This window comes from Pleurodeles waltl, chromosome 2_2 (genome assembly GCF_031143425.1).
Source record: "Pleurodeles waltl isolate 20211129_DDA chromosome 2_2, aPleWal1.hap1.20221129, whole genome shotgun sequence".
Taxonomy (NCBI): Eukaryota; Metazoa; Chordata; class Amphibia; order Caudata; family Salamandridae; genus Pleurodeles; species Pleurodeles waltl.
In genome coordinates, this window is record NC_090439.1 from 1,105,304,674 (window position 1) to 1,105,331,228 (window position 26,555).

General features: G+C 42.3%; 1 protein-coding gene across 2 annotated transcripts in view; it reads left to right on the forward strand.

The window, feature by feature from the left end:
• The window catches only part of ZC3H3 (zinc finger CCCH-type containing 3), a 1,347,955-nt gene that overhangs the window by 368,984 nt on the left and 952,416 nt on the right, over positions 1 to 26,555 (forward strand). For both annotated transcript variants that reach the window (XM_069220898.1, XM_069220897.1), the window contains exon 4: positions 22,561 to 22,723. In XM_069220898.1, coding sequence (XP_069076999.1) covers positions 22,561 to 22,723 — 163 coding nt within the window. The remainder of the gene's footprint in view (positions 1 to 22,560; positions 22,724 to 26,555) is intronic.

A 26,555-nucleotide genomic window follows, 5' to 3' on the forward strand; every position in this document is an offset into this window, starting at 1 on the left:
TATTTCCTCAGTGGTTCATGCTTGGGGGTTAGAGCAGTTTGCAGGCCTGCCCTGCAAAATTCCTCATTAGTTTCGAAAGTTCTGATTGAGTACAGCTTACACTTTCCATTTTGAGAAGAATGTGTTATTCAGAATATCAAGGGTTTGTAAAAGGGGGCATTTTGTATTAAGCTTAATTTAATGTCATCTTTGTAGTTGCCTCTGCATTTATGTGTGCTGGTGCAGAACAGTGATGGATGGAAATTCTTCAGTTTTTTGTAACAGCTTTAAAAGTTTCTGGGTAATATTAAATACGAGAATTTTTAGTTTGTGTGAGCCTTTACAGAAAGGGGTTCAACTACATGAAAATAATTTCATGACCAAAACCTGCAAGTTAACTTCCCTGTTAAACACAATCAACCCCATATTGGCTTTGGCTTCATTGATGAAATGCAGATTTGGTTTGTATAACACACGGATAACAGGACTCACTCTTGGCATTCCTTTCCCCGTTAAGGTCACTCAGTTTGGCAGTGAAACCACAGCCATGCTGCTCTTTATTGCCCTCTCAGCCTTCCTAAACAAACTGTTTGTATCCTGTGCTACAAACCCTTTTGTTAGCATAATCTCATTTTAAAAGTATATTGGGTTCACATGAGATCTGGAGGCAAGGCCTCTTGTGTTCAGTTTGAAATTCAGTACCCAGTGGTATCCAGGCAGTTTAAAACCATGTATTCCTTCACCCTGAAAGAAAGTTTGGAGTTGAATCTTTCTACAGTGATATTCTTTTTTTTTTTTTTTTTTTAATGTAAAGTAATATTTTATTACCGTACATAGTCAGTGCCCCCACAGCGCACGTCCATGTGGCCAGGCCATGCATTCAACTACCCCCAACGGGCAAGCCAACTCCCAGCAGGCACCCATGCCCTGTGCGTGCGGCGCAGTTGGCTGCAGAGCCTACTGTCCAAGCAGCCAACCCTACGCCATGCATGGCCTTCTGCAGCACCAAAATATAAAAAGTGAGCCTATTGGCTTTATCAGGGTGGTGCACACATAAACATATACAAAGAAGAACTATAATCTTCTCTAAAAATCACCAATAAGTTTAATCAAATATGTGTTTCATTATTTCACACAATACAATGTTTATCAATATTGATTAGGAAAAAAAAAGTTTAATAAAGTTGTTTTAAAAAACATATCGTGACTCTTTTTACATAGATTTTATCATTATATTTTGTGGGTGAAAAAATGTGAATGTAAATAGTCTGAGATGTGTTTTTTTAGGGGAGAGGCTGATTATTCCCTGCAGTCTCCCACAACATAAAAAAAATGGTAGTGCCTATGCCCCTTCTAGGGACAACACCAAAAACATAAAATATGTAAATATCCGTCGCAGGGCATTATGGAGCACTCCTTGAAGGAGTAGTGAAAAATAAATGAGAGGCTGTGTCCGCTCATTTATTCACATTTTGGGCTTCTCAGTATTAAGATCTGTCAGATCCACGGAAGAGCCGCGTCCCTAGATATCTATATTTCCTTTTCTTTTCATATCTCTGAAACTACTGAACATGTTTACACCAAATAGCTTTCAGGACGAAGATCTAGCTTTCTGCCAAATTTGGTGCGATTCCGTTCAGTGGTTCTGGCTGTAGTTGTGTCTAAATCCCTATGTGGAATTGCATGGGGAAAACACTTTTTGAGCCCCCCCCTTTTTCCTCGGCCCCTGCTTGACGAATCACCCTGAAATTTTCCACACAATAGCTGAAGTGAGTGGCAGACTAGCTTTAAATTTTTTTTTAAGATTCTTTAAACTGTGCCAAAGCTATAGGCAAAACAAAACATGCTTTTCCTATGGAAACTAGGTGCTGACTACAACTACCTACTGGCTATCGGAGATATATATATATATATTTCCTACTGGCGCGAACCAGTAGGTAGTTATAGCCCTCACCTGCACCGCTAACTACCTCAGATATTACATCACTGATGACATCTATAACATTATTGATAATATCTGTAACATTTGCAGTAAAATTATTGATGAGAAAACTGCGTGTCGGGGCGGGAGTTATAGTTACTTGAAATAACAGCTGAATTTCTATGGTTTTGCGTGTGTAAAATCTGAAACTAACTATAATGTCCCTGCAACCTTTTGTTTTTTTAAGTGAATATATACATATATAATCCCTGAGACCAAAGTTTAAAAATACATTATAGTTAGGTGAAAATGTCAATTAAAACATACCATTTTAAATTAACACAACCACTGAAATTCACGATTTATAGTTATCTCAAGTAACCATAACTCATGCCCTAAAGTAACTAACTCCCCCACTATACAGTGTTTTCATAAATTATGTAATTTCATATCTTTGTGAGAGTGGCATGGGAACCTCTGCCACATTTGTGTTAAGGGAACATCTGGGATGTTGGTGATCTAAACTGCATGGAGAAAACCTGGATGACCTTGGGAATGGCAATAGCCAAACACAACATAGCGTGACTGGGGGGCGTGGCGTAAACACCACAAATGGGAGACTGGAAACGAGACATGGATTGGTGTATGTTGGCTGAGAAGGTGACAAGGGAAAGTTGGGGCTGCCCTCGAAAATGGGTGAAAACCTGGGGGATATGGAATGATTACCAAGGAAATCCTTATGCTCCCCTCATTCCAAATTGCTCCAATGTAGCATTCTCTAGTCTCTCTAATCTAAATGCCATGATGGATGACACAGGGGGTGGGAAGGGAGGAACAGGAATTTTGTTTAATGGTTTGATACTCCTACTGATGCTGGGTCACTTCATGATGGTGTATGTTCTGCATGCTTTCCTGATGCTTGCCATGTTTCAAATCAAAAGATCTTTTAAAAAGTAATTTGCTTTGTTTCAATGATATCTTTGATGACATAGAATATGTCATGAGTTATATATGTGAGGTAATTATAAAAAGAAATGTGGGTTAGGCATTTGGGTGGGGAGTGCAGCCAACTCCCCATGCGTACTACAGAAGTCCATGTGCTGTGTTTAGGGGGGTAGCCTTGGCCAGCCACTTCAGGGTTGGGCAAATGGCTTGGAGCCTGACCCTATAGCTAGCCCCCCTATTGTGCACAGCAAAAGTGGGGGGAAATGGCTGTAGGATGCTTGGCGGGTTTGGGTGTAAGCTCGAATTTGAGTGTGATTGCAAAAAATATATAAATAGACTGCAAAACACGAAAGATAAAGTGACATTGTTAGGAATGGTAATAAAATCTTTGTTTACATAAAAAAAATAAGGAACAATAATTCACTGGAAAACAACAGAGGACCTCTGGGATATATATATATATATATATATATATATATATATATATATATATATCCCCCCATCCTAGTGACAGTCGCCACTAGGTAGTTATGGAGTTATAGTTAGGACCTAGTTTCTATATAAAAAGTGTTATTTACTTGCCTATATCTTTGGCGCCGCTTGACAAATCTTCATGATACTTTCCAAAAATATTTGTCAGTCACGTCAGCTGCTTTCTTGAAAGTTTCAGGGTGATCCATCTTGTGGGGGGGGGGGGTTTGGTCCCAAAACATGTTTTCCCTATTCATTTTTCCATAGGGATTTTGAACAGCAATAGTGCTTAAACTACTGGATGGAATTACACCAAATTTAGCAGAAAGGTAGGACCTGGTCCAGAAAATGACCTGTTTGTGTTTTGGTGTGAATCCATTCAGTAGTTTTTGAGAAATGAAGAGGAAACTAATTTGTATCTATAGGGACATCAAGGATTTGCAACCCTTCCCGATCTTGTGCAGAGATCTGATTGGCTGTCAGCACTTCAGCCAGGAAGTGTTTGCGGCCATCTTGGGACTCGATAGCTGAGTCCCAGAAAAAATGTAAAAAAAAAAAGAAAAGGGGCCCGGGTACAGGCGCCCTGACCCCTTAGCTCTGATGGTGGGGATCCAGAGGGGCCGTCCCAGGGCTAAAAGCATTTTTTTTTTTAATTTCAGCCGGATACGCGGGGGATATGCAGATCTGAGGAATGTTTTTTTTTTTTTAAACGAAGCGCGGGCTCCCACGCTTTGTGTTAATAAACCCCTCTGAGTGGGCCACATCCCGGAGGCATTCTTTTTTTTTTAATGCAGAGCGCGCCCCAAGGAGCACCACTTCCCCGAGGCTAAATTATTTTTAGGCGTGGGGGAGGCCTGTCCGCCTTACCTCAGACCGGGGTCTGCCAACTCCCCGAGGTTTCAAGTTTCAATTAACTAAGATGCAGGGAGGCCATCCAGCACCCCCTGCCGCCCTGGGGATCGCCACCTCCCTGGGGCTGTATAAAATAAATAAGGTTGGGCACCTGGCCCCTTCCCCAACCCCAAGGACCACCGTTGCTTTATTAGTATTTAGTGCAGGGGGAACGCATGGCCCCCTGCTTCCCTGGGGATCACCACCTCACCAGACCATAGATTTAAAAAAAATAGTGATGGGGGTCCATTTCGGACCCCTTGGGGATCACCACCTCCCGGGGGCTACTTCTTGTTATAGGGGGCTGCACGGCCCCCCTCCTGGATCCATTGATGGCTCTTGAAACCTTTGAAGCTGCAACTAAGCCACAGCAAACACATTAGTTTTTGACAGTGGGACCTGTCAAGCAGCGGGCTGACCAGCAGGATCATTTTAATATGTGTTCCCGCCAGGCTGACCGGTGGAAACAGTGCTAGGATATTGACTTCGGCTCCTTTAAGGGAGCCAAGGCCAATATCCTAGCATTCCAGCACCCTCAGAATTTGCACTGTGCACATTCCGATGGTGTTGGGCGGGGGGGCCCTGCACTGCCCATTCCATGGCCACCTGTGGCCCGCGGCACTGGCTTTCCGTAAGTCTTTTCATGCGGGGTCCCCACCATTATAAAGGCTGGCAGAAAGTGGGGCTGTAATCAGCCAGGCGGCTCTGAGTTCATTGCTGCCCTGGCTGGTTACAACTCTGACCGCCGTCACCCCGTCAGGGACAATGGGCCAGATGTACGATGGTGTGTTTTGCTACACGCAATTTGCAATTCATTTGCGAGTCGCATAACCAAATGTACTACAGTGTCAATGACACTGTTTGCGATTCCCAATGAGGTCGCAAATGATCTACCTCATCAATATTCATGAGGTAGGTCGCAATTTGCGACCCCATTAGGAATGGCTGCGCTCACAGGGTTGGTGGCCTGCTGGGGACAGCAGACCACCATGTCTATGATTTTTTTTTTAAATAAAGCATTTTTTTAAAAGGCAGCCCTGCATTCAAACAATAAAATGAAAGGTTTTCTTTTCATTTTTTCAGAGTAGGCAGTGGTCCGTGGGACCACTACCTGCTCTGAAAAAATATTTTCACTTCCATTAACAAAGAGGAAGCGGTCCTGAAGGGACCCCTTGCCGTTTGCGAATGGGTTACCTCTAATTTGAAACTGGTGGTAACTGCAATTGTTTTGTGACCGCAATTGTGGTCACAAAACAATCGTACATGCCACTGCGACTCGCAATTAGGAAAAGACGCCCTTGGAACATCCCTCCCTAATTGCGAGTTGCAATCCTCATTGTGAGAGTCAGTATTTGTATGCCAGCTCGCAAAATAGGAATGGTACATTGGAATTCACCTTTAGCAACTGCAAAATCATGTTGTACATTGGACCCAATGTTCCTGGCAGGAATGGCGGTCTCCTGGCTGGTCCACCTGCCAGGGTTGTAATGTGGCGGTCAGACTTCCACAATTGCAGCGGTCCGACCTCCACTGCAGAGCTGGCGGCCCTAGGACCACTAGCCTCGTAATACGGACCTTTGTCTTCAATATTGGTTCTAAGTAGTTCATTTTTATGTCAAGACTACTGGTTGCGAAAGACATATTTTGGGCTTACTAAGAACATAGATGGGCTTGTAGTCCACCCACTGCTTACCATTGGCTTGCTATATTGTCACTGTAATTTCCCTGCTTCTTATTTATTGCTTTCTTTGTCCATCTTCTCTTGGTACTGGAGCATTGCCAATTTACTTCACTTTTATGGAACTCATTTTCTTTTGTCATAAGCACTCCAAGAAAGTGCATGTGTTTTTTCGCTGTCTCCCTGGTGTGCTGATTCCACATCTGCGGTCTGTGTTGCTCTTTCTTACCACAGTGCCTGTCCCTGGTCCCCTCTGTGCCGCGTTCGCCCTCGTATGCTGCCTCCCCACATTGCTTTCTTGCCTGTGTGCTTCTTACCTTCCCAGCTCCATGTTGCTCTCTCTGCCGCCCGTTTGCTTTCTCGCCATCCTCTACGTTGCCCTCTTACTCGTCAGCTTGATTTTCTCTGCCTTGTGTTACTTCTGCCCCATGTTGCTTTCCCCACCTGTTTTTATTTTAAAAATACGCTTTTGCACATTTTTTTTAATTCACTAGTCTATCTCTAGAGATATTAAAAAAAGTATTTTTAATCTCTTCTGCTTTGGTAACTTTTCTTTCTAAGTTTTTGTGATCTTCTGCTGCTTTGCTTAGGTGTATTAAGTCTGAGTTGCACAACTCTCTCATCTCCTCCTTCTCTCCTTCTGTCATATCTCTCTCATATTTTTATCTTCCCCCTCTTTCCTATTTCTTCTTGTATCCACTTTTGTCACAGTTTTCTCTAGGTTATCTGTCGATCCACTTATTTGCTCTTCTCAATCATCTCTCTCTCCCGCTCTCTCTATGGTGTGTTCTTCTTCATAAATTGTTGAGAGTATTATAGCTGGAGATATATACTTTATGTCTAGATCTCGGCTCCCTCTGCCTCCCACCCAGCAGCTTGAAAAGCTGCACAGTCACCCCTTTTCTCTCCACCGTGCCATTGTTTTTATTGCGGTATCTTTCAGAGAAACGACAGTGGGTTCTTAAAATTAGTTATAAAGCAGAAGGTTCAGTCTCAGCATGTAATGTCAGCTTAAATGATCTCTAGTTATTGCTCTTTATGTCATAAAAGTCGAACAATTAAATTCAGTTCTTAAAGCAGGAAAAAAAACAATTGCTTGCTGTTAGGGAGTGAGACCTCGATTCCATGAAAAATTCAGGAGAATGGGTTCAAGCCGATAAGTAAAAGTGGTAGTCAATTAATATTGTAGCGTGCTGGAAAATGATTAGAGCAATAGCAGTAAGTCCAGGCCACAATGGACTGCATCTCCGCCCAGCAGAACTCATCTGGCAGTTGTGGAGTGTTAAAAGGGGAGGGTTGTCACCCGGTCTAGTCAGTGGGTGTGTTGGAGTGCTGCAGTATGTCGCCCAGGGGCTCTATCCACAGACCTGTGGGAGTGGTGCTTGGACATAGACTTCCCATGCTGAACTCGGAGAAGGGAGTGCATATGTGTTGGTTTATTACCAGTTACATGGAGGAGTGGGTGATGCTCATTCCACACAACATGAAAATAAAGCCTGCGGGCTCATGGTGGAAGCTGAACCTTTAGTTGTTTATGGTTGAATGCCCACTAATCAGTGACCCATGAGCTCTTTCTGAGTCTTAATGGCCCAACCTGGGTGTTTATTTTGACTGAGGCCTTAGTATGATATGAAGGTGTCTTAGTCGCCCTCAGTGGCCTTCTGTTGGTCAGTATTTGGTTGTAGATTGCAGCTGCAGTAAAGGTTTGTGTACAATTGGCGTTCTCTTGGAATCCACACACTTGTTTCATCTTCCAACTGTCAGCCATTGATCCAAGCTTCTGTGTCCATGTTTTTGGATCCTGGGGAACGGCTGTATACCTGAGCTTGCACTTGGAAACAGGCTGCATCTGCTGCCGAATGCATTTAGTCACATGTTTCGAGCATTGATCGTTCTATCTGGGTAGAGGTGGTCAGATGTGGCCCTAATTTGGCCGTTCCTTGAGTACTTCACCAAAGCTTGAGCGCTTCACCGCAGTTTTAAAAACCTAGTTATTTGTTTATCAGTAAGGGCTTGCTCCTGACCTTTTAAACAGTTGCAGCTCCAAGACCCCTCTGGGTATTCCTGTGCTTTATAAGTACTTAGCATAGCAGTATCGTATCATATCCCAGAGGATACTCGGCGTTCTACCACAGGACACCAGACTTTCTGAAGAGCAGGCTTGCAATCTGCTGCTGGGTCTTAAAGACGCCCTGAAGATTCAGTGCTCCTGTTTTTGTTTTCCTTATAAGACAAACATCGCTGCCTAATCTGTCTGCTAATTTATGATGATGAGTTACATAGGGTTTGCCTTGAATGATTGTCTGTTTTTTCTAGCCAGAAACAAAGAGGGTTCCTTGCTGTTGCCATCCTCTTTAGGGTCGAGCGCGCAAGTGCTGTGTCCCTGTTGTAATCTCTCTGTGCGCTTTTAACCACACCCACCAATTTAGTTGGTTCATGGGCTTGCCTTTTAAAAATCGCTTGATTTTATTTGAGGAAGGCATGTCTACGTCATGCCTTTTCTGGTGTTTAGCCTCCTCAAGCGCACCGACCAACTACTGAAAACATATGAGGCTCCATGTTTTCAACATGGTTTCTGGACTACTTTATCTTTTTATTTCCTATGCAGTGCGATTGCGCTGAGTTTTACACAGCGCAATTGTGCTCAAGTTTTTTTTCAATTTATGTGGCAAGAAAAGTCTGGTTAGGAGTTTACAATGCTAATAGCTCTAACTCTTTTTTAGAAGTATTATTCTGTGACGGGGCACTTGTAAACATCGGCCCCTTATTTAGCATACTGTAGGCCACATCCAAGTCCACTCGATGTAAGAGAGCAGAGAAACATTAACGCTGCCCTTGATTCCCATCGCATCGCTGTATAGTGAGATGTGAGATGCTACATCTGGTAGCTGTTACTGTAGATCCTGGCATCTTCATGCACCCCTATAGTTCTCTTCAGGGTACCCCTGCTACGGATGGTATTTACCACGTGTGTATATGCCAGTCTGCCCCAATAGGCTGGTGGTATACCAAAATCTCCGATTCTTTCCATCTTTTGTGCAGTTCAGCCTTACCTGCTCCATGAAAGTTCCTTTGGGACGAAACTGTCTCCCACGTGACCTTCACCATTCAGGAATAGGAAGTTCATACAATCTGATATCAATCTGGCATGCAGTATTTCTGAGCCTGCAGGAATCAGTACACACTCTGTGCTCGATGAGCCAGAAATCAAACGATTATAAAGCCATGAAGACGTTTATGTACCCAGAAATTCACAAGATTTTCTTGAGTTTGCTAATATGCTCTCCAAAGGCATTGTTGTATCTGTTTTTTACGCAGCTTGATCTTGCAGGTCAGCGTAATTCATCACTGGAGTTGCCTGTTTGACTTAATCACAGGTGATTGGCCGATTCCTTTGCAGGACAGAGTTAAAGGGTCCGAGCAGGCAGCCCCATTGCAGAGCCAGGCACGTTCCTACGTGCCGTAATTCCTGGACGAGGCGCACACTAAAAAGAGTGGCTCTGCTCACTCAGCCTTCTCTGTGTTTTACATTTACTTCTTGAAACGCTGTTCCTTTTTTCTCACATTGACTAGAAAACAGTCGCGTCTCAGGACACATTCCTGAGCTGAAAACAATTCTGGGATTTGGGGAGTAGTCATTAACATCTGTGCAGTTTCAAGATGCTAAGTTTGTGGGACACAACTCCAAGTAACATTCTTTTATTCAAATCGAATTGTATAATAATACAGTCACTGATTCTGCGTGTTTTTATTTTGCTCCTCTGAAATTATTATTTACTTTTGTTTTTATGTCTGCACCAAACCGGAATTAAACTCCAGCTGGCTCACTATTATCTAAATAACCAGGGATTTATAAGCCCCCTAAATTGGGCTTTTTCTTTAGCTAGGAGGCTGCTTTTCTGGGGTACTGTTTATTTGATAATAGTAACATCTGTTATCTGCAGTGCTTAGAAATGGCAGAACTGAAGGATGAAGCGGTATACAAAAGCAAGTTTATATATGTAAAACCGAGTGCTTTTGTCAACTGTTTTACTTTTAATTTTTAATTTATGTGGCAAGAAAAGTCCATAAGTCCAGTTAGGAATTTACAATGCTAATAACTTTAACAAACGCAAGACCCATTGCATTGCAAATGCTTGTTGTTCTTCTCGCTTGTGTTTCTGTATGTCTTAACATAGTTCATTGTAAACTGTGACCGAGAAGTTCAAGGTAGTGGAATTCAGGAAAAAAGACAATTTCCAGCCTTTACTAAAGGGGCCTCAAAAGGACAATAGAATGATTCGGTGGCAGCTGCTAAAGAAGAGAGCACTATGCCTCACTACTGCTTGCAGCAGAGGAGGCCTGCAGAAAAAAACATAATACACTGAAAAAGGAAATAAAATAAGCTACACTGAGGTATATAGCATTGCTAAGGTTTGCATTCAACAAGGACAAATTACAAGCATTGCCAATACCAATAGGTTTTGCTTCTAAATGAAAGTGCCTCTTAAGTCATTGATATGTTTAGGCACTCAATAAGTTATTATACATTCATGCTGTCACTTATCCTTTCAATCATGCATCTATTCATCTAGCCACTGACTCAGTCTTGCATTCACCTCATAACACAACTGCAGTAAAACACGAGCATAAACTAAACAGTATATGCGTGGCCGGAATATGCTTGCAATGATAAAGTTAAACTTAGCAACTGCTGACCATCTCCAGAGCTTTAAGTGAGCCTGGTCCCTCTAGTCCTCAGAAATGGTAGCATTTAAAACCGGACATTGGAACGGGTCACTCTGGATCCTGTATTTATGTTCTTAACTTTGCTGGCAAAAACACTGATCGCTGTCCGAACAATGAATGTAAAAAACATTAAGGTAATCCATGTAAGCAATTTAGCACCTGTCTATATTTCACATGTTTAACAGTCTTAGGGAATACAAGGTTAAGTAAGTCATTCATAGGGTGTTGTATTTCTGTATTTTTTTCGTGTAGCATTTTGGCCTTTTATAGTGCATACTTTGAACTGAGAGCTCTGGAGCTGAGGCTGAAGGCAGTGCCAGTTTCTCACAGTGCCTATCAGTGGGTCAAAAAGATGTTCAGAATACATGAGCATCCAATCTTTGGCCTCTCTGCAGAGCACACAGAGCAATGGCCATGTAATCCAGTTGCAATTGTGATTCTGTACAATGTGTGTGAAGGAGGTACACAGTTGTCAAAATATCGACAAGGCGAAGTAAAATAAAAGGTAGTGTTTACAGGTGGGTGCATAAATTGTGTGTTTAGGGGTGGTGGAGTGAAAAGATGCGGGGAAGTGCATTCAGGAGAAGGAAAAGTGGGTGCTTATTGTTTTTTCTCATTTATCTTAAACAGCTAGTCACCATTGACAACGTTTATGATCTTGGCTGGTGTTAGGTGTTTGTCAGCATTTTCAGGCAGATGTGCTCACTCATATAGACCAGTGGCAGAAGAGGGCTGGCCCAAAGCCCTTCTAAGTCTATGTAAGCATGTGTATGTGTATATTAAAGTTCAAATGTCTCCCCCTGCGGTTTATCAAAGGGATTACTCAGCACCTAAAGCCTTGTCTTTAGGTAAATCGTGAGCTTTCATGTAATAAAACAGATATGTAGGCTTTCAGGAGGTGCAATAAAACTACATCCTTACAGGCCTTACTGTATTTAACATTTTTTTTATAATAAATTGATCAGGCCTACTTCCTTTGCCCAAACTTTTCATAATAATCAGATCATACCTACAGCACTGGATAAACTTTTCCTGGTAAAGTAATCAGGACTATAATCTTTCTCATTGACATTTCACAGTAACCAATTTATTCCTACTGTAGTCCTACTGTATTGAGTGTAAGCTTTCCCACAAGGTAACAATCAAGTATACAGTCGCAAAAGTTAAAATGAGTACAAAACTACATTTTGCAAGGCAAAATATTATCGCTCCTAAAAGGGTATAACAAGGATTACCACAGTGCTAATCTTCTGTCCCACTCAGTGGTTAACCAGGATCGAAACCATTGCCTACTTTTGTAATCTGTGACATCCCATGTATAAAATACTTCTCCGCAAGCTTTAAAACAGTAATAACAGTCTACCCTTAAATGCATATTGACATTAACTCTGGTTTTTCAAAACAAATATGGAAAGTTTACTGTCTTTATCATAGCTTTTCATAACAAACAGATAACGCCTACAGCCTTGATCATTGGCTTGCTGCCATTACAAACTCAGTGCTGCTTTATTAAGCAAAAGCTTTTCCCTATGGCAAAAAATGTAATACAAGCTCTCAGTGGAAGCACACACTCTCTGCCCAATCAAATGCTGTATTGAAAAAAGTGACGTGTGTGGAGCCTGACCCCCTCTCAACAGAGCTTCTGAAAGCTTCTCCGCTTGTTGATCACATAAGGTATGGCGACATCTGTGCTCTTTAACCAGACCTAAAAAACAAAAGACAATCAGAAAGGAAAACAATTGATAAACACATCCTTTTGTTTTTAGTTCAGTGTGAATTGAGTTGCAGTTTGCCAAGGTGAACCTGAAACTGTGTTTTTTAATTGCTGAACTGCAGAAAGTGGTGAAGAGGGCAAAGATTTCAACAGAATACAGCAAATACAACACAGGTTCTTGCCAATGTTACAAAAATGAACACAAGAAGGGTGTGGTACTAAAGACTAGAGGAAAGGGTGGATACGTGAGGGAGAAGGAGCGAAGGGAGCATATATGGATGTGCCCCATGGAAAAATTAAACAAGCATCAGCACACCCAATAGGTCTTGCCTTTGAGACTCTATAAGTGTTTAGCCATGCAGCACATTATCAGCCTACTCAGTGCATCAAAAAAACCTAAAATAATTAAATGAAAATGGTCTGATACTCACCAACTACCTTCCGGAGAAAGCCTGAAACACTTAATGAGCTTGTGGCGCACTTGTAAAACAATCAAAAGTATGTGTTGCAAGTTATGTTCATGCAACGTGCGAGCAATACGGTGGTCACAGTGAGAGTTACTCTGCACAAACTCACCACTTTCATTTTACTCTTCATGTTAAGCCACCAACAAAAAGCACAGTAAGCTCTGGCCCTCGCTCATGGAGGATGATTTGGTTGCATCCTTCACTCAGAACTGTACTCAAGCCATCCCGATACTCACATCGGATGGTGTGTAAGGCCGCCCTCGGCGTTTTCTTGAAGTTTTCAGCCTAGTCACAGTCCAGGCTCCTCCGGCTCCAACAGGGGGTTCAGATTCCCATTCATTGCCTAAAAACAACCATCACCCACAGCCTGTAAACAAACCTGTGAGATGAGACAGACACTAGAGGCGGGCCTGCTGGTGAGAGCTGAGGTTTACAGAGTGTCTAGAGAGGTACCGATATAAAGCTAAGTTTGGAGAGAAATTTGAGGTTTCGAGAGCGTCTGGAGAGGTATAAAAGATGTAAAGGTAAGACTTGGGAATGGTGGAGAGAGTTGAGGTTTAGAGAGCATCTAAAGAGATATAAAAGATGTAAAGGTAAGGCTAGAGAGTGGTGGAAAAAGAGTTGAAGTGTAGAGAGCCTCTAGAGGGGCATAAAAGGTAAGACTGGAGAGTGGTGGAGAAAGGGTCGAGGTTTAGAGAGCATCTAGAGATGTAGCGATGTAAAGGTAAGACTAGAGAGTAGTGGAGAGAGAGAGAGTTGAGGCTTGGAGAGTATCTAGTGAGATGTAAATGTAAGACTAGAGAGTGGTGGAGAGAGAGAGTTGAGGCTTGGAGAGTATCTAGTGAGATGTAAAGGTAAGACTAGAGAGTGGTGGAGAGAGAGAGAGTTGAGGCTTGGAGAGTATCCAGAGAGGTGTAAAAGATGTAAAGGTAAGACTAGAGAGTGGTGGAGAGAGAGAGTTGAGGCTTGGAGAGTATCTAGTGAGATGTAAAGGTAAGACTAGAGAGTAGTGGAGAGAGAGAGAGTTGAGGCTTGGAGAGTATCTAGTGAGATGTAAAGGTAAGACTAGAGAGTGGTGGAGAGAGAGAGAGTTGAGGCTTGGAGAGTATCTAGTGAGATGTAAATGTAAGACTAGAGAGTGGTGGAGAGAGAGAGTTGAGGCTTGGAGAGTATCTAGTGAGATGTAAAGGTAAGACTAGAGAGTGGTGGAGAGAGAGAGTTGAGGCTTGGAGAGTATCTAGTGAGATGTAAAGGTAAGACTAGAGAGTGGTGGAGAGAGAGAGAGTTGAGGCTTGGAGAGTATCCAGAGAGGTGTAAAAGATGTAAAGGTAAGACTAGAGAGTGGTGGAGAGAGAGAGTTGAGGCTTGGAGAGTATCTAGTGAGATGTAAAGGTAAGACTAGAGAGTAGTGGAGAGAGAGAGAGTTGAGGCTTGGAGAGTATCTAGTGAGATGTAAAGGTAAGACTAGAGAGTGGTGGAGAGAGAGAGAGTTGAGGCTTGGAGAGTATCTAGTGAGATGTAAATGTAAGACTAGAGAGTGGTGGAGAGAGAGAGTTGAGGCTTGGAGAGTATCTAGTGAGATGTAAAGGTAAGACTAGAGAGTGGTGGAGAGAGAGAGTTGAGGCTTGGAGAGTATCTAGTGAGATGTAAATGTAAGACTAGAGAGTGGTGGAGAGAGAGAGTTGAGGCTTGGAGAGTATCTAGTGAGATGTAAATGTAAGACTAGAGAGTGGTGGAGAGAGAGAGTTGAGGCTTGGAGAGTATCTAGTGAGATGTAAAGGTAAGACTAGAGAGTGGTGGAGAGAGAGAGTTGAGGCTTGGAGAGTATCTAGTGAGATGTAAAGGTAAGACTAGAGAGTGGTGGAGAGAGAGAGTTGAGGTTTGGTGAGCGTCTAGAAAAATAGTGATATAAAGGTAAGGCGAGAGAGGGTGGAGAGAGAGAGTCGCGGTTTAGGGAGCATCTAGAGGGGTACAAAAGATGTAAAGGTAAGGCTAGAGAGTGGTGGAGGGGTCGAGGTTTAAAGAACGTCTACAGGAGTATAAAAGATGTAAGGTAAGGCTAGAGAGCAGTGGAGAGAGAGTTGAAGTTTACAGATCGTCGAGAACGGTATAAAAGATGTAAGGTAAGACTGGAGAGTGGTGAGAGACAGTTGAGGTTTAGAGAGCGCCTAGAGAGGTAGTGATATAATGGTAGGACTAGAGAGTGGTGTAGAGAGTCTTGCGCTTTAGAGAGCTCTAGAGAGGTGCAGCATGTTAGGCTTAATATCTTAAGTGTAAATTAATATTTCACATTTTTGTTTTATGAAATGTATTTTAGAGAAATTTAAAAGTTACGACAGTTACCAGAAAACGTGGAATTTGAAGAGACTCCTCCCATTTAGGGCTGTTGGCAGGTATGGAAAAGGGGAATGAAGAAGGAAACCAGTGTGCTCCTGTCCAGAGCCTTCATTCGCTTACATATTGTGTGCTGGGATTTGTATTCATGAATGACCTCAACTGGTACTTTAAGAGAGCAGTTCTAGCTTTCAGTGGTTTATAGAAGAAAACTGGACTTAATGTTATGGTGTCTCTGATTGCAGGGAGTTCTCTTGTAACTTTACTGGCAAGAAATGTAATTAAGATGTATGAGTATATACATCTATAAAGATTTGACAAGAAATCCTAGTCATCAGACAGTAGGGAGAGCATTCCTAAAATCCGAAAGGAGAGTTTTAGTCCTTGTCTTTCGATTATTGTTGTAGTAGCACCACAACCTGGGCTCCCACAGATATGCTATTTCGGTCTGAGTCAGAGCTTTCTAATCCAGGGCTTGATGGACCTGTAGAGAAACTTGAGAAAATAAAAAATTAATGAAGTGCTTCAATTAATCTCAGCCAACGATAAATAGTCTTGGTCACATTCCACTCCATTATTTATTTTCTCAATGGACTTTGCAGAGAGGGAACATTTGTATTCAAATCAGCCTTGTCCTTGTTCACAACCTATAAAGAGGTCTTGCATTGGCCAGAACTATAATTTGCTTGAAATCTTAATAAGCTCTGATAACCATTTGTGAGTTCTAAGCTCGGTACATCTTTCATAAAAGTAACCATACAGACCTGTTTGACAGGCCGTTCATTACATGAGTTGTTTCCTTCTCCACACTTAAAATGGTGACCTGATGACCTGCTTCTCTTTTGAAATGGGTTTGGGGGTTTCTGATCCTTCTGTTGTTCGTTTATAATCTAAATAACTACTGGGCCTCAACTACGAGTTCTATATAATTGCATAGTTGTTTATCACACCTGATAAATAACGATACCCTGGGGATCATTATTTTTTGGTTGTGATACATTTTGTCAATTGTGAGCTAGTTTTGCCCTTAAAATGGGACATAACGTGCTTACATTGGTGCTTACCTCATTTTCACCCAGTACATTTCTGCAGATTTGAATTTACATTTATCAGCGAAAAATCCAACTGAGGGATTTTATGACACTGTTATTATTCTGACACCTTTGAAAGCAGTGGTTTTCACATGTGTTGGCATTTTAGGAAGCACTTTTAATCATGTCCTTAAAATCTTTGACTGATGCTTCCTCTACTAAGTATTTCTAAGTATTTTGAGGAAAAGTATGCTTTGAATTACACGCACTGTGGAACACTGAGGAAAGGCAGATCTATGAGAAGTGCAGTGATAAAAAGATAGAGTTTTTTTTAACTTGAAGTGAGACAAAAATATGTATTTGCATCACACTTAGGCTAATAGGATGTTATTTACTTCTAATATATCCACATTTACCGTTTCAAAGCATCGTGATTTGTTTGTTGAAATTGAAAAGTTATGAGATAAGTTTCTGCTCAAAGTATTTCTAAGCTGTCACCTCAGGTAGAATTGTGGTTGAAGTACCAGTATGTGATGCAAGACAAGGCGACACACATATCCCCTCACTGGAAGTTAATTCGAGATCCTCTGCATTGGTATTCAAGTTTGATTAAAACAGCTGGGAAATTACGTTGGTACCAGGTAGTCAAGAAGTATATGAGACGCACACTCTAAAGTACTGCTACAGAACAATGCAGTTGTGATTGAGGTATTAGGAGGCATTTGTTCAGTAGGACACATATGGCAAAGCCTTCTCTTCCTCTGTAGGTTTAAAAGTCTGTCTCTGCAGATGGGGATATCGCCCCAGTATCCTCAGGGACCATTACAGATCCCAGGAGTAGAGGTACCTTCAGTATATCTCATAAGCTTCTGCCCTCAGTGTGATTTTAGTTCATATGAAGCACGGTAAACACATCTGGTGCTTATTACTCTTATTTTCAGTGATTGTAAGTATTTTACCAATTATGAACCTTCTGATTGGCAGATAATTTCCAAAGTTTTATTATTAAATTAATGATAACCCGAACAACAAACAAGGTTCCCTTTTGTGTATATATCGCGCCACACCTTTCGTTCTTGTCTTGTCGGTGGTTTTCAAGTTGGTTTACACCACCTTTATCAGGACATGCAGATGAAGGTAGTGTAAACCGACTTGAAAGCCATTGAAACGCCTCATCGACAGATTTATTGATTTTAACTTCATTTTTTTATTTGAATTTTATATACATCGATAGATTGTTTTCATGATTGTAGTGTATACATTGTGCCGTAAGAAATATTGATAGATCACACGTTTTTTAATGATCTGGACGTAAATTTAAATGTGTTATCGATCATATGTTTGTTCGATATAAGAATAAATGAATATTTTTAAATGAATATTTAATATTTTGATATGATAGAGTTTATGCATATAAACTGTCATATATATTTGTGTTTATTGCCTTTTTAAATTAAGAATGTTCATGCTTTAGTAAATAGCAATTTGTGGCTGAAAATCCAGGGTTACAGGTGAAGGGTGTGGCACGATCTTTATACACAAAAGGGAATATTGTTTGTTATTCTAGTTGTTTTTTTTTTATAACCATTTTTTATTTATTTTCTTTGACGTACCCGTTGTCACCGGTGACTCTCCTCAGGTTAAGGCAAATTAATGATAACTGCAGTCTATTAAAACCTACAGATTAAGACACTTTTAGTACAAACTCTTTATAAAGCCTACAAATTAAGGCACTTTTAGTTCAAAATCTTTAATTCGACCCTATTATCCAACATTTTAAAACTACCCATGATAACATATTTGAAATGAAAAGACACAGTGGGCCATTGCATCTGTGTTGGGTGGATTGATTTCACAAAAGCCAAGTGACAGTATTGTCCATTTGTGATACTAAACACAGCTGCAGGCGTGGTATGTGTTTTTCAGGCCAGGTCACCAAACCATGATGTTATGAAAGGGTGTCCACTCTGAATCCAGCACAGTTAACCAGTCGGACATTTACAGTTGTGGAGCGCAACCTTTTTTGTTTCGCTTTGGTCATAGTAGGTTAAATTGTGGCTGTTTTGTAAAACACACATTAATTTCTCTTCTGTCTAAAGCCCTTTCTGTGTTGAGTGTGTAAGCGAGTTGAGGATCCGTAGTGCAGTTCCCCTCATCATCATCAGTTACCATCATCACGTACCTAACACCAAAAGAAGAAATATTATATGACCTTATTATTGTATTAAGGCCTGGTGATTTTATTATTGTTAAGTTTATTGATAAAGCATGACATCCATTAGGGGTTTCTTGGTGCTTCCTAGGTGAGACTAAAGTGTAATCCTTATTACTAAACCCATCCTGCAGTATAATGAAAGATAAACAAAATAAACTAGCAGCAAACTACATTGTAGAGGACAGCAAAATCACCATCTTTTCATTCTTTTCTTGATTTTGAGCGAGGCTGGCTCAGAACGAATGACTCACGGAATGCTGTTCCAGAACTCCCATGCCTGTGAGCCTGAGGTCTCTGCTGCCAATCTTTTTGTTTTCCTCTTTGGAATGAATTGAGAGTGGGGATTTGAGGTTGTAGCGGATAGCAGGGAACATAATGTACTAGGTTTCATTCAGAAAGGAAGGCCTATGAATATTATAAATGTTATCTGCTGTGTATTAAAATTTTAAATTGGACTGGCCTTTACGCTGGTAACCAGTAAAGCTATTTAAGGTACATGGAAACACTCACATTCCAGAGATAAGACTCAGTGACATTCTGGATTGCCTGTAGTCTACCCATGCTGCTCTCTCTTGAGGAGCGAAGTTACAAAACTCCAGTCTTGACGGGACAAATGCATTGGCCACCCGTCCAGTCCAGAGCACTCATTTTCTTACCTATTGTGTGCTGGGATTTGTATTCCTGAATGACCTCAACTGCTACTTTAAGACACCAGTTCTAGATTTCAGTGGTTTATAGAAGAAAACTAGACTGATTGGATGGTGTCTCCGATTGCATGGAGTTCCCTTGTAACTTTACTGACAAGAAATTTAATTAACTTGTATGAGTATAGACACGTATAAAGATTTGACCAGAAATCCTAGTCTTCAGACCATAGGGAGAGCATTCCTAAAATGTGAAATGAGTTTCAGTCCTTGTCTCTTGATGATCTTTTATAGTAGCACCACAACCTGGGCTCCCACAGATATGATATGATATTGCAATTTGAGACAGAGCTTTTAATCCAGGGCTTGATGGACCTAATCGAAAAATGTGGTTACAAAACAGAGAATAGAACATGATTTCATCACGAGGTAGTATGGAGATGAAATCTGAACTGGAGTCCCTTAAGATGCCCAAATTCCTGACCACGTGGAGTGGGCAACTGTTTTGGGAGGATGGCCTTAAGGAGCTGCTGAAAGATTAACTATTGATGATATAGTTAGGGTCTCTGATTTAGATAGATTCCATTTGTGACCATGCCGGCCTGTCCATCCCTTGATTGCCATTGCTTAAAATGAATTGGGTTTCTTTAGGGTTAACTACCTCCTGAGTATTCATACATATGGACAGTCACCTGGAAGCCATAAAGCGGACCTTCAAGTAGTCATACGAATAGATTGAAAAGAATCAGGGATGAAGACGTACCCTGCAGTACTCCCCAGTATAATCCTTTTGGCTATTAGCTAAATGGCCTCAGTTTTATAATTGGCTGTGAACATACAGTAAGCACGAAAAGGTTACTCCGCCCACTCCGGCCCCACACAGTGATTGCATCACTACAAAGTGGTCATTGGTTTTAAAGGCTGCTGACTGATGTAATAAGCAGCCACCTCTGAGTCATCTGTGTCCAGCATCATCTACCAGCGAGGTTGCCACCAGCTGAAGCCCAAGGTGTGGTTGGAATCGAAACTAGGCATCATCCAGAAAGATGTTATCTGGTATATAAAATTAGATCACACAGTCATTTACTTTCGTCCAATCGAAGGAAATGGATACAATAATTACACAGTTGGTTTAAAACTATGTAAATAGCTTAAAAATTGCATAGCAATACATTTGCGTTTGGCCACCCAGGCTCTCAGCCCTTCACTTGTTTGACTAACAGCCTCACGTGGCAACTGGGTGGGGCCCCTGACAAAGATGGGCAGAGGAGGGGAGATGGTTTCCCCTCCCCTAGTGTCTCATCCCAACTTCGCTCCCCCCAATATATTTTCTTTTTGAGGCTTAATGGAGCTGCACTTCCCCCTGCTTAGTGGGAGGTTCCCCTTTCCTCTTCTCTTTGGCTTTAGTTTTCGTTTCGTCATTGCTGGTCTCGTTGCTCCCCAGGCCTGCTAGGGCCTGATCGTCCTTCTGTAGGCATGCTGTCATGGCTACGACCATCACCTATCAGTGGAAGTGATGCACTTTCTAGCAGGCCTAGCCCTCATGCTCCCATGTTAGCCAACATAGTCATAGGGGTTTATCCTCATACCTTTGCATGCAATCCACATGGTGTCCCCTGATGTCTCCCCTAGACATGTCCCTCTCCTCTTTGGTCTGTCTGGCCAACACCTGCTTAGCTTGTTGCACCCGCTCTCTGCCTAGCGATTGAAAATACTGTAACACAAATGTCTGTTAAGAGCTTGCCTATGTATTGACACTGATATTATGCAGCTTTATGCTAAGATTCTGTACTATTGGTTGAAAATCTAATAAACAGATTCTGAGTGAAAAAAATATCATAGCAGACAAAATGCTACAACAGGAGAGATGCAAGTGATAGCATAAGGGATAGGGGTTGCAAGCTCATGTGAATCCTAAATGAAGCCTCTGCATAGAGCGGGTGAGCCAATGAACGCTTAAGCCTGGCTCAAGCCGTGTGCCTGGCTCTCACTCACTCACAAATTATTTTGGTTAAAGATTGGCCTAATGTACTGCCTAAGTTCAACTCCAGCTTTAAGGCCTGAACCGTAGCAGCTAACCGGAGCATGCAAATTCTACAAAGAATATCACCCTCATGGCTTTTCATAAAAGACAATTAATTAATGGGACTGTGTTCAACTGCATACGATAAAAGAAGACAGATAGCATTTTGGTTTTATACATACTCCATAATTGCTTAAACTGTCTCTTCCCTATGGCATTATAAAACGTGTTAAGGGCACCGGCTTGGACCTGTGCTTTACTCTGTAATTGTGTGAAGTGATGTCTTTTTGCAAGGTCTTGCGAAAATATTCTACTAGGGTACCCAAAACGTTTACAGCATTTCCTACCCTTACATGCAACAACTTTTGTTTTGGATACATTCATTTTTAGAACATTCTCTTTAGCACATACGTTTAAAATATCAAGATTGAGCTCCAGCCCAGTTTTGGTTAGGTCAAAGATCATCACATCATCAGCATACATCAATGTGTGGAAGGGTTGAGAAGAAACTTTAGGTGGGAATTTTTCTGCCTGTGAAAAGAGGGCAGGTAGATCATTAAGGAACAGAGAAGACAATAGTGACACCAATAGTCATCGCTATTTCAACCCATTTCTTGTTTTTATTTGTTTGGAAAGTGTTCTTGTTTTAATTTAATTTAACATGCAAGGCGTGGGTTTCCTTCGCATTGTGTACTGACGAAACTACTCAAATATTTGAAGAAAAAGCGTTTACATTTGATGTAAAACCGGATGGAAAAAGTGACACTCATCTAAGGGCTGAATTGCACAACCAACAAACCTGGGATCAATCCCAGCTCCTCTACTTGGCCAGATTGTGTGATCCTACATAAATGACCTCTTTCACTGTCCCTCCTTTTCTTTCACCATCACATTTGAGAGCACCTTGAAAGTACATCAGTTTAAGATGTGTGCTTTAGAAAAATCTGTCTTTTATATGTTTTAATGGACGGTAATGTTGCTTCAGCTAGCGGCCAAGGCCGCATATGGGGAACACTTGACAACTGACTGCCCTCTTGGTTCACTAATGATATCTTCATTAAGTTGTGAAGAAAGGGGCACAAATTGTTTCTAAGTTTATGTTTGGAAACTATCACTTCTAATAAGTGCCACTCAATGTAGTCATAAAAAAGCATGTATTTTTTTTAATTTTAAAGAGGCTTGATCATATTATTACACAAAGTCTATTGTCGGTTTTAAATGCCAGTTATGTCCCTCGCTTGGCTCTGGTGAGAGCTGTTACACCCAAGCCAGGCCCTTGGTTCGGCTCTGGCTCGGGTGTTAATTTGTTGGCTTGCGCACCTCTATTCCTGCTCACTTTGGTACTGTGCCTCTGAAATTTGTGTGTGATTGTCAGTTTTGTACAGTTTCCTACTGTGGGAAGATGGTGCAGAAAGTGCCCTTGTCTAGAGACTTGCGGGAATGTACCTTGACGCGCATTTTATGTCAGATGTGCTAATACACGCGTGTCAGTGTTCATGCCTGTCACTTTAATTTCTAGGCTGCAGCCCTCAGGCCTTCCGAAGTCCCCCCAGCACCAGAGTGATAAAGACCCGCTACAAGATCGTGAAGCGGAGCGCTGCTGCCCTCCCCAGCGGGTCCGCGGGGGCGGCCTCTCTCAGCCCCACCCTCCTGTGGAAAGCGCGGAAGCTCGCAGCAGCGAGGTAGGTTCCTGCGTGGCCACTATTGGCAGAGCTTTGTGTTAAATGTGCCTGAAAGAATCCCAGATAAGCACAGATCGTCTTGCGGCTTGCTCAGCTCTGGAACTAATTTGCCGTGCAAATTGCTTTATTTTTGGGTTAATTATTTCGCAGTCCCTCCACCAGTTCGGTCCTGTTTTTTCACCCAGCATTCATGTATTTGCATTCCCGTTCTAGTGTGTCTACCTTCCACCAAGGTGTTTGTAAAATCTATTTTTCTATTATGAAAATAATACCAACATTGGCTTTTGTTTTTTCGTATATAAGCTGTAGCAAATTATGATTCCATCAGCTGCCGTGCGTAACGTGAGGCACTGGCATTCAATCATTTTTTCTTGTAGCATCCCTCCTGATAATAAAAATAATTGAATGACGTAGCTGTGCATGAAGGGCACATTTGTTCTATATAGTGTGGTATTTAGCAGTAATAAAGGAAATGAGCTGATAGTAGACAGAGTAGGCAGGATACTTGAGGTTACAAAAGAAGTTGTTCTTAACTGTGAACCAGGTTACAAAGAGTGCATCAGTGCCTCATTTGTAAACAAGTGCTGGGGCCCCCTCCAACTCAGACTGACTCCACAACATGACAGGACCAGCTGACGTTTTGGGTACACAGTAGTCATGTTTATTCAAGAATCAAAACACAACATCAAGTGAAAATCATACACAATATTTGACTTAATTTTTCAAGGCATAATCGAATCATTTTGCAACACCTTTGATTTACAATTACGTAATGACTATTCAAAAGAGCCTAATGCTGAACGCGTCAAAATCACACAGAGGCTATTCCTCTAGTATCTACAATTGCTGCATGCGTGTTGAAGTTACCTGCATCCATGAGGAACAGTCTCTGACCTCGGCCGAACCAGACACCTCCTGTGGTCCCGCTTCTCTCAACCATAAAGTTAATCGATCTGTACCATAACATGATATCAGAGCTACAGCCCCATGTCCTACACTGCTGTTAGAACTGTTAGCCTTTGCTGCATGCCAACCTCAGGGCTGTCCTAATGGTGACTGGAAAAAGGACAGCTGTTACTTTTTGCTATGGCCTGCTATCCTGCCATCAGGTCAGCCAGGTGCTAAGGGTCCTTCGCCCACTCCCAAACAAACGGGTATGCAGAAAAGGCTCAGTGTAGATGAACAAGTCAGTTCCCAATTCAGAAAGGTGGACCCCATCATGGTAAAACATCTGCTGGTCCCTGAGAAGTTTTTGAGGGGTGTGTCTTAAGTGACCCTTTCCCACACATAACTTGGCCATCTTAGAATGAAGGTGTCTAACCAAAACATTGATTATTCTGGACCTAATCTCCATTCCCCAGACCCACCTTGGCATCATGTGTGAGCCAGCTATATAAGCTTCAGGGAATGACCACTCCAACAAAGTGGATTCTCTCAAAAACACATTGCTGCAACTCTTTCCGATCTCGCTTTACTAGAATATTTCCACCAAGGTGCACAAATGTTGAGATTCAAGGACTGGAGTCCCCTCCGACCCCTTACAGCTTCCACCATCTCGTGCAGCTATGACATCTTCAGACTGCCGGTACCAAACAACCTGAAGAGGTCTGTCAAATTGGGGTGACGTGTCTTGCCAATCTAGTACTCAACAACCTATTGCACTAAGATATCGTGCACAGCGTGAGTATGCTGTCATTCCAATCCATTATTCAAAATGTTGCAATAAGGTATATTACATCGTAGTATTAGTATAGTGTTTTTCGATCCCTCAACGTTATCCCTAAGTACCTTTTGATTGGACAAGTATGTGACTGCTCTGTTTGTGATGCATGGTAGAAGAAGGTGTTGGAAATGGTATTACCTATCAATAGAGTGCTTTGGTGTGGTGCAGAAGGCCTGGAGAACACACCCCTACTTGTTGCTAGCATGTCTTGTGCATGAAGGGGTGTGCAAAGGGCGTGTGATTACTCTGTATGCAGAGTATAGACACCACTGGGGCACGTACTTTGAGGGGAGTCCAGATTTTAGGAGCAACCGTGCCTTTATTAATTCTATGAATTCATGAAGGCGGTTTACGCTTCACGCTGTAGAACAATATTGGTTATGGTGCAAACAATGGCAATGGATCTTTTGTGTGTCATTAGAGCACCACTGTAGAATGACCCAGATCCTGGCAAATGAACACATAGGTTGATTTTCTTAGATGTGGTGCACTATAGCGCCTTGCATTATTTAGCTGGCCCTACCTGTCTAGGGGTTGTCTTCAACTGTTTAACACCTGACATCCTGCCTCCCGCTGTGACTGGCCCTCTGTTTGTCTGCATCCTCTTTCTGCTCCTGGTGGAACGGCTTCCCTCTGTTCTTCTGACGGGAACTGGAAGAAGCTGATCTGGAGTGGTCTTAGACTAAGTTTTACCTCAATATAATTCACCAGTTGAAAGCCATTTGCCATTGTAACAAAAGGAAGCGTATAGGAGGTAATACTTCTCTCTTCTTTACCTAAATAATTCAGGCAAATTAAATATTCTGTTGTAAATCTCACTGAAAACACTGATGCCTGAAGCCTTTGTAGCTTAGATGCATGTGCATCTAAGCTAGAAAGAGTCTTGGTGCCTGCCCTGTCTCATCGTGCCTAGCAGGGAGTCGGGTAAGCAGCTTGATTTAGAAGGGCAGGAAGAGAAAGAACCCAGAGAGTCAGGTTAAAAGTACAGTCATGGAATTTGCTGCAATGTATGTAACTTTTATGAATTTCAGAGATCACTAGGATTGCAACTACCTAACTTCTCCTTCACCATCTTGGGATTCTCTCCGATATTTTTAAAAGGGTGAAAAGAATGGTAAGCGGCATCCAACAGGTCGGACTGGGACAGAAAATAGGGCCGGTAACAAAAGTAAAACTGCCCCCATTAGTGAATTTACATAGCTAAAAGAAGTGGCCCATGTTTGCAAATTGGGGAAGTTTTGAAATTGTAAAGCTTTATAGGTGTTTTGCAAGGTATGGGAGACTGCATGGATTTTAGCTCGCATCAGGCAATGCTTGTTTTAATATCTGGGAAATTAACACTAAAAACCAACCCAGCAGACTATAAAACAGGCCCACATCCAGACAAACAATCGGCCCACACACTGGCCTGTCAGACCAGTCCATCGAGCACTGTCTGATTGCCTGATAGGCCCATCTGACCCTGCTTGAAGCACGTATCCAGGAACACAAAGTATCTTCATGCAAACAAACCACACTGGGACACCTGACCTACTAATGTTTGTGACCTGGAGCTGCAGTTCGAGCAGTAACGCTAAACAGAAGTGTGGGCTCAGTGCCATGGAACTGAGAAGGGAGCTTTGCAAACCTTTTACCAAAAAAACGATAATAAACTATGTTTATTATCGTTTTTTGGTAAAAGGGGTGGGGCCACAGGCTGTGACGAGCACTGAGGGGGAGTGCACAGCACTCCCCCTCACTGCGCATGTATGTTTGGCCGTCCGTCTCCGTGCAGCCAAACACACATGCGCAGTAGGCTCTCTCCAGCCCAGCACTGTGTTGCCGGGTTGGAGAGAGCAGGCACAGTTTCCCAGTATGCCAGGGAGCGCCCTGGCTGGACGCTCCCAGCCAATCCTAATGCTGCTCTGAGCAGCATCAGGATTGGCTGCAGGGCAGGCTGGGGAGCCTGTGCCTGCAGCCTGTATGTAGCCTAGGAGAGGAGGAGCGTGGTGGTGGCGGCAGCGGCACAGGTACGTTGTATTTTTTATTTATTTTTTATTCTACACCCCTCCCGCCCCCTCCCCTCCCCCCACCCAACCCGCGCGCGCACCGCCCTGTTCCGGTTCACCA